At 37.0% G+C, this 12,299-nt stretch overlaps 1 protein-coding gene across 4 annotated transcripts in view; it reads right to left on the minus strand.

Annotated features, from left to right (window-relative positions):
• Window positions 1-12,299, minus strand: part of OCA2 (OCA2 melanosomal transmembrane protein) — a 188,547-nt gene that overhangs the window by 98,561 nt on the left and 77,687 nt on the right. For all 4 annotated transcript variants that reach the window (XM_009568932.2, XM_054079259.1, XM_054079270.1 and 1 more), the window contains 5 exons: window positions 8,311-8,382; window positions 7,380-7,445; window positions 6,259-6,315; window positions 5,118-5,242; window positions 1,478-1,616 (listed from right to left, as the gene is read on the minus strand). In XM_009568932.2, coding sequence (XP_009567227.2) covers window positions 1,478-1,616; window positions 5,118-5,242; window positions 6,259-6,315; window positions 7,380-7,445; window positions 8,311-8,382 — 459 coding nt within the window. The remainder of the gene's footprint in view (window positions 1-1,477; window positions 1,617-5,117; window positions 5,243-6,258; window positions 6,316-7,379; window positions 7,446-8,310; window positions 8,383-12,299) is intronic.

Below are 12,299 nucleotides of genomic sequence, written 5' to 3' on the forward strand. Positions count from 1 at the left end.
TTTCAATGACCTTTTCCAACCTGGACAGTGCTTAATTAATTTGAGTGTATTCAGTCAATTAGAAGAGCCTCAGTTCTGGTACAGCAACAGAAACATAATTGACTCAAATTTTAGAAAAAAAATATGATTTTATACTGCAATTCTTGCTTCCCATTTTGCACAGATATTTTCACACTAACCCATACAGTTCTTTCTTCCCATTTGCACAGGTATTTTCATGCTAACCCATACTGTGTGTTTAATTCCTTTAAATTTGTTTATTTTGAAGGTTTATGACATCAGGCCAAACCAGAAAACGTATGTCTGCAGACATGCCTATTACATTACTGCCCCTTCCATCATGTTGCTTTGTGGCAGTGACGCAGGGGCCGGCGAGGAGAGCTGCCCTGTCCTAGGGGGGGTTCTCCCTTGCAGGCTGCATCCCTGCTTCGCCCAGTGCACCAGAGACAGGCAACTATCCAAAGGATAAACAGGAGCACAGTGTCAGAGGCAGAAGTGGGACTGGATGCCTCCTGTTCAGGGGTGGCAGAGACAGTAAAAAGCATGAAATAACCCATACAAACGCCAGCTCCATCCGGGAGCTGAAGGCTGCAGCAATGAACACCCACCAGCAGTGGCTCTGCCTATCTGCAGGGTGGAGAGGACCACATGGGTAGGAGGAGATGGTGGAACAGGGATGGTCCTGCTGGCAGTTGTCTGGACTCCTGCTGTCCCCCCCAGCACCAGCTACCATGACCTTCCCTTTGGCATCAGTCACCCAGCAAAATGAAACTGTTTAATCCATAAATAGAAGAGCCAAGTGCTGGAAGTTAAAATCCGTCATTGCAGCCTGGAGATACCGTACTGTTGGCAGGAGATGGGATCCAGCTGCAGCCCATGCCGCATGGGAGGAACACCAGCTCTCCCTCCTCTCACCTTCGACATTCTGTTGGGCTGCACTTGAAGGGCAAAGCCTATGCCTGCAGCAGAATTTTGTATGGCATAGACCTATGGGGGAAATCCAAACTCTCACATTATGGGGTTTTGTGAGTGAATAATTATTTCTGGTTTCAAATTTTGGAAGAGGGTTTGTATTGTCACAATGTATTTAAATTTTCAGAGAAGGCCTATTCTGAGAAAAATATCTTGGATTTTCATCCTCATTTTCAAATTTTTCTTTTTTCCACCTTGCTGCCCTCTCTTTAATAGTCCTCCATTGTTTGGCTTCCCATTTTGCCATCAACAAGGAATTCCTTACAACAGCCACCAAATAAAAGAACTGATATTCTCAGTCTGTATCAAAAAGTCTATTCTTTGTCACAATTTTGTTCCCAAAATATCACTCTGTTCTGTCTGATTGTCCTACTAAGACAGAAATAGCATAATAGAAAAAGTAGATTATGTTCTGTTTATATGGCTGTCTGGGGGAAAAGAAGGTTCAGCATTGCATTTGTCAACATTAGTATTTAAATTGTAGCCAAACAGCTACTAAACATACCTTATTTCTCAGCTCCTGCTTTGAAACAATGATCACATTGGGAGGATCTCCAACAGCTGTGGCAGCCCCCCCAATATTTGTGAAGATTACTTCTGCAATCAGGACATGCCTAGGATCAAGATTAAGTACTTCACAGAGCCTGTGGTATAAAGAGAATTAAATTAACCTCTTACCATGTGACTAAATTACCTTAAATCTTTAAATTTATAAAATTTACAAGATAGAGTCACTTAACTGTAAAGCTGCAGGACTTTAAACATTATAATAATATGTGTGTGTGTATTGCTAAAGTTTTAATTTTTCTACATTATATGTGCTACCATAATTATAGAAATATAAATGCAAAAGGATTGGGGTTTTTTTACATTTATAATGTAATAGTGGTAACAAAATTTATGTGTGTTAAAAATTGTTTCATTAAAAGTAATCAACTATTACAACAGTTGGACTACACAGAAAACAGCATTTCAAATATTCAGTGTCTTAGAGCTTTATGAACTATGGTCCCCAGGCTACAGTAACCTATGGAGAACCATTCTGGGCAGCCACAGGCTCTGCACTCAACATCGGTTGTTAATGTTCATGTGAAAAGCAGTGGTACAGGATTGCGCAAGCAACTTATTAGCCATGAATCATCCATTAGGAACCTCAGCTTTCAGCCCAAGTTTATTCAGTTTATTCAGTTTCTGGTTTTCTATTTCTCTAAAGCTTGATCATGACAGTTTCTATTTCTAATGAAGAAAGAGTAAAAAATACACATTCCTCATTAACCAAATCTCAAAATGTTTTTAGCAGTTCAAACATATTTAATGCTTCTTTAGTAAGATGCTTCTTTAATAAGTGCTCTGGCAAATACTGGAATTGACTTGGCAACCTCAAGATCCTTTTCAAGTCAGAGCCCATTTATGCTCTGTAATCTTCACACAGACTACTTCAACTTGCACAAATTGCATTTACGCACAGACCTGCACAATCCACTTATTTGAGAAGCACGTGTTTGAGTTTAAACTTGGGCCATGGTACTAAAGGCTGAAAGTTAAGGTCACACCTCAGCACTTCAGAATAAGGAACGACTGCTTTTTAATTCATGGCTTATCAAAACGTTGCTCCAGTGTGTGAAGATTGAGTCCACACTTAAATTATTACCAGTTCTACCTAATACATGTGGGGAAGAGTGACCACCAAGAAAGCTTTTTCAGGATTGATTTTGCTGTAGTTCTGTCACACATTTCCCTAAAGGAAGAGTTGTGCTTTACTGTTCAGTCTAAGTCTGTATTATTAAAACCTATATTTCAAAGAGAAAAGAGTGTATCGCACAAAGCTTAACTTGATAGACTTACTCTGTCACCAAGAATGTCAATTTAAAGCTCAGAAAAAACAGTCAGATGACACACATCAGCACACAAAAAATCCAGAACAAACTAAAAGTGCAGAAATAAACTGTTTCCCCAAAAACCTAAAATTATGCATTTAAGGGATCCAATTGTAGCAATTGTGTACAAGAACACAATTGTACCTGTAATTTTAACTAAACTAGTCTTTGTTTTCCCAGCATTTCCAACTTATAACCTTAACTTTTCCTTAACAATTTTTTATGATGTGCCCAGTGATAACTTGAAGAAAGAACCACTGACATACATCAAGAAAGGCAAAGTCCAAAGCCATCAGAATGTGTTAGCTATGTGGTATGATCAAACTACTTCAGTTTACTTACTCTAGTTATATAATTTCCCATATGAACAACTGTAAGCCTTTTCCAGTTCCTAATACCAAAATTATCTTGGAAATAAACTATAGCTAAAAAGAGATAGTTATTAATTTTTTTATCAGCTTACTACAATATGCAGAGTGAAATAAGTATCATGTTTCAGGCATTATTGATGGAAATATAAATCCTTATTTTCATAGAGTCCAAAGGATTTTCTGCAACTTTTATCTGCGTGGCAGTGATAACACAGTGCAATGTAGTGAGGCTGTAGACAAGGTCTGAAAACAACAGCAGTAAGATAAAAATAAAAAATTACTGCCATCATGAAGTTTTTAGAAATAAGCAATTATTTATTTTTTCTAGGTGAGATAAAAATTTTATTTAGCTTTGATAGTGATTCAAATACCAGAGTTTCTCCTTCTTCAGTGTTACAAAATCATTTAGTATGAAAGTGAAGTACCTAGTATATATTTAGTATAAAACTCCGATACTTAAAGGATTGGTTTAAATGCAGAAGGTTTTCACAAGGAGAAGACAAGGGAAAACAAGTACAACTTGCACTGCGAGTGATTTCATCTTAACATAACAAAAAAATGTTTATGGTGAGAACAATTAATGGCTGGAACAACCTCTCCAGGGACTTGGTAGAGTCCCCATCACTGGAAGCTTTCAAGCCACGATTAGACAGGGTGATAGATATTCTCTTTTAGGTTCTCTTTTCCACAAAAGGTTGGACCAGATGATCTTTCAAGGTCCCTTCCAGCCTGGGCTAGTCTATGATTCTTTAAAAACAGAATAAATACGACAGTAGCTCTGCCTATGGACAGTAGTTCATGATGTATTTATGTCTGGATTTCAATCTATTCTTAATTATGGTTAATTCAAAATGTTCTTCAGCATAGCTAAAGAAAACCTAGTGTTTAACAATTTCAGTGCTGTTTACTGCTAGAGATGAAATTACTAATTGGAGTAAAGCATAGTGAGCTCTTTAAAATGTAATCGGACAGAAGACAAGTGGAGCTTTCATTCACTGGCTGTTTCCCAATCTAGAACAAATTCCACTTGCAAAAGTTTTTATTGTTTTACACTATATTTTTAAAGTGGGATCATATATTAATAAAATTTTGCATACTTTAATGTGATAATGACTGCAAGTGTTACATAACTCAGGATCATTTTAAAAACAGACTAGATGTTCCAGAAACTGAACTGGATTAACCAGATGTGCATGGCCAGACATGGCTTAAATTCAGGTTAAACAGTAATTTTAATCACACATTGATTAAATGTAGTTGCAAATCACGTGTTACAGAAATTTACAGAAATCTGAAGTAATTAACTTCACTGCTCACTATTAAAAGTTCCAAATACCTAATCTCGAAATGTACAATTAACCAGTAGCTGTATTGATGTCATGATCACCAGCGGGAAGAAAATCCGGAGTCTCATATTCTGCAACAAAGTTTTGGTTGAAATCTGGGGATTTTTTAATTCTGTTTGTAACTGTCTTAGAAGGGATAACAACTTTCCTAAAACACGAAGTACCAAATTGCACATAGATATTAGCCAGTAAGGGACAAGGCAGCTTTAATTAAAAAATTCTCTCTCCTTCAAGGGGAAAAAAAAGAATTCGTCTCCTAGGGATCATTTTGTGCAATATGCTGTTGCAGTTCAGATGTGGAGACAAACCAGAATAGTTAGCTGCCAAGGCAGTATAACAGGTTTCAGATATGTGCTCACTATTAATGCAATGAGAAAAAGCAAACAGTCCCCTTGAAAATGTTAGCTCTTTACACTACTGCAATAGGAGTATTTGAAGTTTTGATTTCCACTTAGGTGATCAAAAGAAGTCCAAACGAGCATTTTGCACACATGTCTACTACTGATTGCCGGCCATAAAAGACCAAATCCAAAACAGTTACAATAAAGTACCTTATGGTTACTGGAGTAAAAAGCAGCATAGTGGTAACGTTGTCCAAAAATGCAGAAAGAATTGCAGCAATGAGGCACAGAAGAGTGATCATGGCCCATACCTTGCCTCTAGAGAATCGATAGGCCTAATAAAACCAAACAAACAGAAACAAAATTAAGAGGCTAGATCACTCCAGCTTAATTTAAAAAAAAAATGATAGAAAGAAAACAACTTCAGCAAAGATGAGACAACAGTCTTCTCAAGGAATTTACTACTCCATGCACTTCCAACAGCACCCTCTCCAAGATTAATTAATATAGCAAGAAAATACTTTGTGGAAATGGGCAAACATTTCCATGACACAGAGGAAGAAAAAGTTCTGAAGAGGCATCATGCTTCCCTGTCAGGCACAGAGGGTGCCTGTGGCAGGAACAGGGCTGAGCCCTCACATTCTGCCCACATCCCTGTGTACGCTAACACAGTGCAGACTTCCTACCCCCTCCACACACTGGGACACCTTTCCCACCCTCAGAATAGGACTGACAGTGCTACACAGTCTGTGCATCTATGTAGGCAGTGGATGTGTCCCCTCATGTTTTGTATAGAGGTTCTGTGCTCAAAGTAGCTCTCTTTATCACTTTTATTTTCTTTCTTTCCACTCTTAAGAAAATTAAGCTTTGCCACAGATGAAGAAGTCTCTCACCATGGGTAATATTTGCTTTATAACCAATCCATCAGAATTGCCCTTTTCATGTAATCTTTGGTTCTGCTCCTGTGCAAAGGTCTGAGGCGGTTTATCATGTGTGATTGTTAACCCAATCATAGTTCCCACAATTCCTCTCTCCCTTTGCCAGGCATAAATACAGATTTCAGTTACAGCAGAGCTGCAGTCCGAGGGAAGACAGTAGAATAATTCAGCTTTATATTCTCCATATGTTTGGATGCCTTTGCCTTTCTCCTGTAGAAACAGAATTACCTTAAGGGCTTCCTTTCATCCCTAAGAGATCTTTCAAAATTACAAGGTGAGCAGTGTCATTTCTAATGCGGTAAATATATGCTGCCCTAAGAAAGATTCTTTAAAGATAGTGCTTGGTGTAACAGAATTGATTAAATTCTAACTTATTAGTCCAATAATGATTAAGAGTACCAAAACAAGCCTACCTTTACTGCACAGTAGTCAAAGAATCCAGTCTCAGAAAATATGGCCACCAAAACCATCTACCAAAAGATGAAGTGAAAGAGGACAGTTTGCAACTGAATTATGACACAAAACCAAAGCAATGCAGTTTGGGATACTGACAGAAGTCCTTCTTATCTGTCACAGTTCTAACAATATGATCAACTTCATATTAGGATATCTACTATAGCTGCCAGATATCTCATGTCAATGCATCACATGTTGAAATTTATGAGTTCTTGCAGTTCTTATCATAAACGGTCTGTAAATGTCATACTAGTCTGGTTGAATTTTATTTGCAGTCACTAAGTGAGCATCATACATTAAGTACTCAATGTACCTCCCTTATGTCATTAATCAAGAAAAGTCAATAAGTGTGCTTTGTTTCTGTAGTAGTGCTCTACAGAGTGCAGAAGAGAGCGAGTCTAAAAATTATTTGCATTTTCCCACATTTCTGGGAGGTTTCTTGTCCTTCCATCTTTGCTCACAACAGATTGGTTTTGCTTTCTTTTTCTGTGGGGAAGGCAGGGAGTAGTGTCAGGAAATAAGCGAAGCCCATAATGGCAACATATAACTGTAATTTTGTCCCTGCACATTGCGTATTTTGGACAACTTAGACAACTTTATTTACCATAAGTAGCTCTGGGCAAAGTGATTAAAATATTGTATGATTATAATCTAAGCAGATATTTCTCCTCCATTTCTGTTTTGCTTTTTTTTTTGGCTCCAAAAACAACACTGACGAAGACAAAGAAAACCACTTTTCCAGCTGAGTGTGTTTGAGGAAGGTTTTGAGTAAACAAAATTAACAAGATAAATGAAAGTGGTAATACTTGGCACTTAAAAAGGTCTCTCCAATTATAGACCTCAAGGATGTTTTTAGTATGTTATCAACATGATTTTATGGATTTTTTTAAAAAATAGAAAAGGATAACATTTTCAACAGGCTCCTTCAAAAGTGTGATCATCTTCCTTTTTGATAAATGCCTTAAGGTCGAAATTTTCATCACATCTCACCAAAGTACAAAATGTTTAGAAGGGAAAAACCTCTGTGTTGAATGTGATTATTTCAGCACATTTAGAGAAAAAAGGGCATTTTAGTTACCATTCCAAATAGCAGTGACAGTGTCTCATAATCAATCCACTCCACCACTTTGATCATACTTGGCCTCTGCAATCAAAAAACACAATTACTGGTGAATGCCACAAAATACCTAACTTGTGATTAGCTATGAAATATAACCTCCACTTAATTGAGGAAACATTTAAATAAGCTAAGATGAAAATTAATAAGTGTTCCTACAATATACACAACAATTACTCTCTAGTATTTCTATTATTATTACTACTAATACTATTATTATTACTAATTCAAAGTACTGCTGGCATCCTAAGTGGGTCACTATCAAAAGACTATATTAGGCTATTCATTTATCTAGTTGTTCTTTATGTAACATTACAGAAATAAAAGATAAATTAATTATATTGTGCACTCCAGTTTACTTTTTGGTAAGAGAACAAAAGCATAGTGTTTCACCTGTGAACAAAGTGGAGGAAATTTAAAGGACAATGATGTATTCACCAGTTATGAGAAAAACAGAGAAAAACAATCACAGGTTTCACTAAATATCAACTAGCAGGGCGGGAGTGGGTGCATAACAAAAGTATTGGAATGTATATGCACGAAATGTAATTATTTAGGGTAGCAGAAGGCAATGCATTTCCATTTAGGTTTGCCTGGTAACCTAACATTACTGAAAATAACAGTGTTAAAGTAACTTGAATTAAGCTGAAGTTGTTGTACTCATCTTCCTCCAAATCAGAACAAAATAGCATCAACTGTCTTTTTCTGCTATTCTGTTCTATACTCTACACTGACTCTTTTTCCCCAAGATGCTTCCCCATCCCAACATGGGCCTTACCATCTCTTTCTCTAAAAAACACTGTTCTGTCAGGTGCCCAGTCACAACAGGGAAAACACAGATATTTATGATACACCCAGAAACAAAGCAAGCATTTACAGTTTGATAACTTACCTCCCCAACAGTAGCTAAGGCTGCTAAAGCTGCCAAAGAGCCCAGCATCGCTGCAAGGGTCCTATGAACAATCTGCAACAGAGGGTAAGAATTGACCAGAGACTCCTCTAAATATCTATTTACTATTAAAAAGGAGAAGGGAAAAGAATAAAAATTCCTGTACTTTATTATTTTCTTGGTTTCTTTGGGGTTTTTTTCCCCTTTATTCCACTCCCCTTCAAAAACAAAAGACCTGACTGGAGACTAGCCAAATACTTTGCCTGTTCAAAACCCTACCAGGAAGTCTCAGCCCTGATCTCAAGGCAGAGAAGGGACTTCAGCACCAGTTTCTTATATTTGCCAACAGGTAACCCATGATGGAAAGCAATTCATCTTCCCCAACTTAAGGATCAAAAAGCCTAGTCCTGTTGGCTTCTGTTCACAGCCTGTGGGAAGAAGACTCATGCCCAGGAGGTGATCCACCTCATTCTTTACAGGTGCTTGGTCATCTCCAATAAAGCAATTCCCAAGCAAATAGCTGACACTTGGGTAGATGAACCCTACACATACACAAATGTACTAGGCTTAGAGCTCCCAGGTCCAGTCTGTGGTCTGGAGCACAGATAGATCTGGTAAGTCTGTGTTTCTGCTTTCTGTCTCACATACACAGAGTTTTCTTCTTTCATAAAGTTTTTTTTTTTCACACCAGCAGTCTGTACAAATTGTTTTGTCTTCAAGGAAGCTGTATACTTCAGCTAGAACCTGTTGGACACCTTTGCTGCAGTCTCCTCAGCTCCTCAAAAGATGGTTTCTTTAGTATAGACTAGTCCAGCATTGAACAGTACTTCTCCCCCACCTCTGATATTTCTTTAGCATACAAGCAATATGTCCAAAAATAGAATCCAGGCCTCCAACCACAACACAGATATTCAGTTCATACTGCAACAGTTAATACAGTATATAGGGACATTAGTTCACGTCTATGTATCTAATGAATAGATTCCACTTAAAATTCTCAAGGAGAAAGTATAAAAGCAAGCATGGCCTGAATATGTGCTTTTTCCTCCCTGTGCTAACTTGTAGTTATTTAATCCACCATGTCTGGAAGATCGTTGATTGTGTCGATACAATAAAATAACTCAGCTGAAGTAAGGATGTAATTAATGAAATATCACTCTGCAAAAGATCATATCTAACTAACAGCATTTATTATTAATTAATTTTAATATTATTCAGACACAAGTCAGAGTTATTTCTGAGAAAGAAATAAGGCAGTCTAGAAATACTTCATTTGCTGCTAATTTCGTAGGAAATATTTTGCTGATAAGAAATAATAGGATGTGGACATCTCAAGGCCATCCTGCCTGCCTGCCAAGGAAAAGAAAAAAGAAAGATTTGGCTTTTTTTTTTTTTTAATTGAACATAGCTTTAAGAGTAGTGGTAAACAACTAAGCAATTTATGAAATTACTAGAAAAATAAATACATAAATTATTAATTTAGGAGTCAAAAGAAAAATCTGTCATATTCTCCTATGTTTTTCTTCAAAATTCAGCAGAGAATAACCTGTTCATACTGATAAAGCAAGAGATTAGACCAAGATTTCAATGTCATAGTGACATAAAAGTACCTAACACAGATTACGCCTCCCACAGAAATGTGTCTGATAAGTCACTGTTTCATCTTTGATTTCCAGTATTAGAGTGTTAATAAGAATGCACACATATGGCCCTTCTGACTCTGCAAAGGCAGGGGGCATTTGATAACATTCAACAGTTCTTGTGGGTGATGACAGGGTACGGCAATTAGACCTTACTGTTCTCTCCAATAAAGACACAAAGCAGAGATGTCAGTTAGAGAAGGAGATCAGCTTCTTACCAGGGCAAAGTAGGTTCAAGGCTAAGCTATTGAGGAATCCTCAGTTGTCCTCAGACTGGAAGTTTTCTCCTCAGCTAATGACCACTCTCATTAGACAGCTCTTTGCATTTCTCAGAAAGATACGTTTTTTTCTGAGAATTTATTTGGTTTAGATTTTTGAAACGTTACTTTTGAATATTTCCACATAGGTATTTTTGTTGTCATCATTGTTTATTTAATTGCATACATTAGGTTGACTGTATCTTTAGTTTCCAAGACTTTGCCGTCACCTACATGTGAAATTTCCTTTAATTTCTGAAGAGAGATGGAAAGAAAAAAAAAAAAAAAACTATGCAAATGGAGTCATCTGTCAGTTCCTTTCTTCTAATGATTTTTCAAGAAGGGGATACAAAAGTATATCCTGAAGAATGAACAGAGACTATTCTGGTGCAAAGCTTCTGTTACGAAAAACTTGTCAAATATCAGTTCTTCACTCACACAAGCTATCAAGTTGGAGTTATACAGTAACATAAATCCTATAAAGCACACTTATGTAAACTCTGAGTCATGTAAATATTCGGAAGCTGAGATTTGGAGAGGTTTAGGAAAAAGTGGATTACTTTTTAATTTTGTTTTCACATAAAGCAACCCCCAAAGAAATAATATATTTGTTAAGTCATTTTTAAAAGCTTAAAAATGGAGAAATTAAGAGATACACATTGTAAGCTGTGACACTCTGAAACATAGTTTCATCTAATACACATTTGAAGGGTGTTACATTAGGTAAAATTCCTTTATTTCCTTCTGGAAAACAGTACAGACCTGATCCAAACCATTTTGAAGACTGTAAGGAAGATGAAAATAATTTCAGGATAAATCTTAGGGTGTATCCATTAAAAAAGCTCTCAGGTATAGAATTTAAAGAGGTCAGAAATAAATTAACACGGAGATTAAACCCAGAAAAACTGAGAGATTTGATGGAATTTTGACCCTAAAGACATTTTGAAAGATGAACTGAGAAATAATCTGTACTCATCTGATCCTTCTCTTATTTGAGAAAGTGCATACCTTTGTGCATTCTCTAGAAAGGAAAGATGATTGCAACAAAAGAACCTCAATTCATAATGTTTCTGTTTCAAATAGTAATTGTCTATAAGAGGACAAATCTGGGTTGTCTGTATCAGCCTGACTGGGTAGATATTTCATTTTCAATCCAGCCGCTGTAAGTAGACCCCTGATCAAACTCAGAGATTTATTCCTGTTTCCATCCTCTCGTACAAAAATACCCCTTCAGATGCTCTCCTCCTTTTTGGTTCTTCCTGTTCTGTCAAAGCCACAAGCCAAGTGACCTCTTTTCTTTTTTTTTTTCTCACTCTTAGTTCTTTCATCTCACAATTGGATCCCACCATTTCAATGATTCAATCACTTCTAGTGTGCTCTGTAAAATGTTCTTATCGTGAAAGTCCCTTGCGTCATTTCCTGGAAAGGTTTCTTTAAAAAAGACAGAAAAGACGGAACAGCAAGGAAGATACAAGGCTTTTAGTCTATCAGTTGGCACACTAGAGCTCCCCACCTCCCAGCCCACCTACAAACCTTATAATCTCTTCACAGAAGGGGCATTTTCACCATCAACATCACCTTTATATTTGTCTGAAAAAGGTCTAGCAGAGCTGACCTAATGACACAGCAAAGGACAGTGTTTGCCTTTTCCAAAGGGAGAGCTATCTTAAAACAAACTGCTGCAGAAAACAAAGCAGCCCAGATTTCACTCTATACAGTTGAGGATTCAGTCACAGAGATTACTGCTACAAGATATCACTAGGTTGGGAGCTGAAAAAAAAGGGAATTTCATAAAAGGAATATTTCAAAAAAGGGAATGGGTGTTTGCAGAATTTTACATAAGTAGTGAGATCACCCGAAGATTTAACAAGGGAGACTTAAAAATTATATCAACAATGTAGTTGTGGTGATAGCAACATCACAGAGTCATGCTACATGGTGAATTCAGAATAGGTAAAAACTAGGAAAAACTATGTAGAAATTTTGTCTCATGACTGCCTACTGCGTGACACAATATGCTGAAAGCTGGTTCTGTAAAATAGTTTCTGTACTCTTAATTCAGGAGTTAATTTTAAGGTGAGGAATTAAAGCAACA

Source organism: Cuculus canorus, chromosome 1, assembly GCF_017976375.1.
Source record: "Cuculus canorus isolate bCucCan1 chromosome 1, bCucCan1.pri, whole genome shotgun sequence".
NCBI classification, from domain to species: domain Eukaryota; kingdom Metazoa; phylum Chordata; class Aves; order Cuculiformes; family Cuculidae; genus Cuculus; species Cuculus canorus.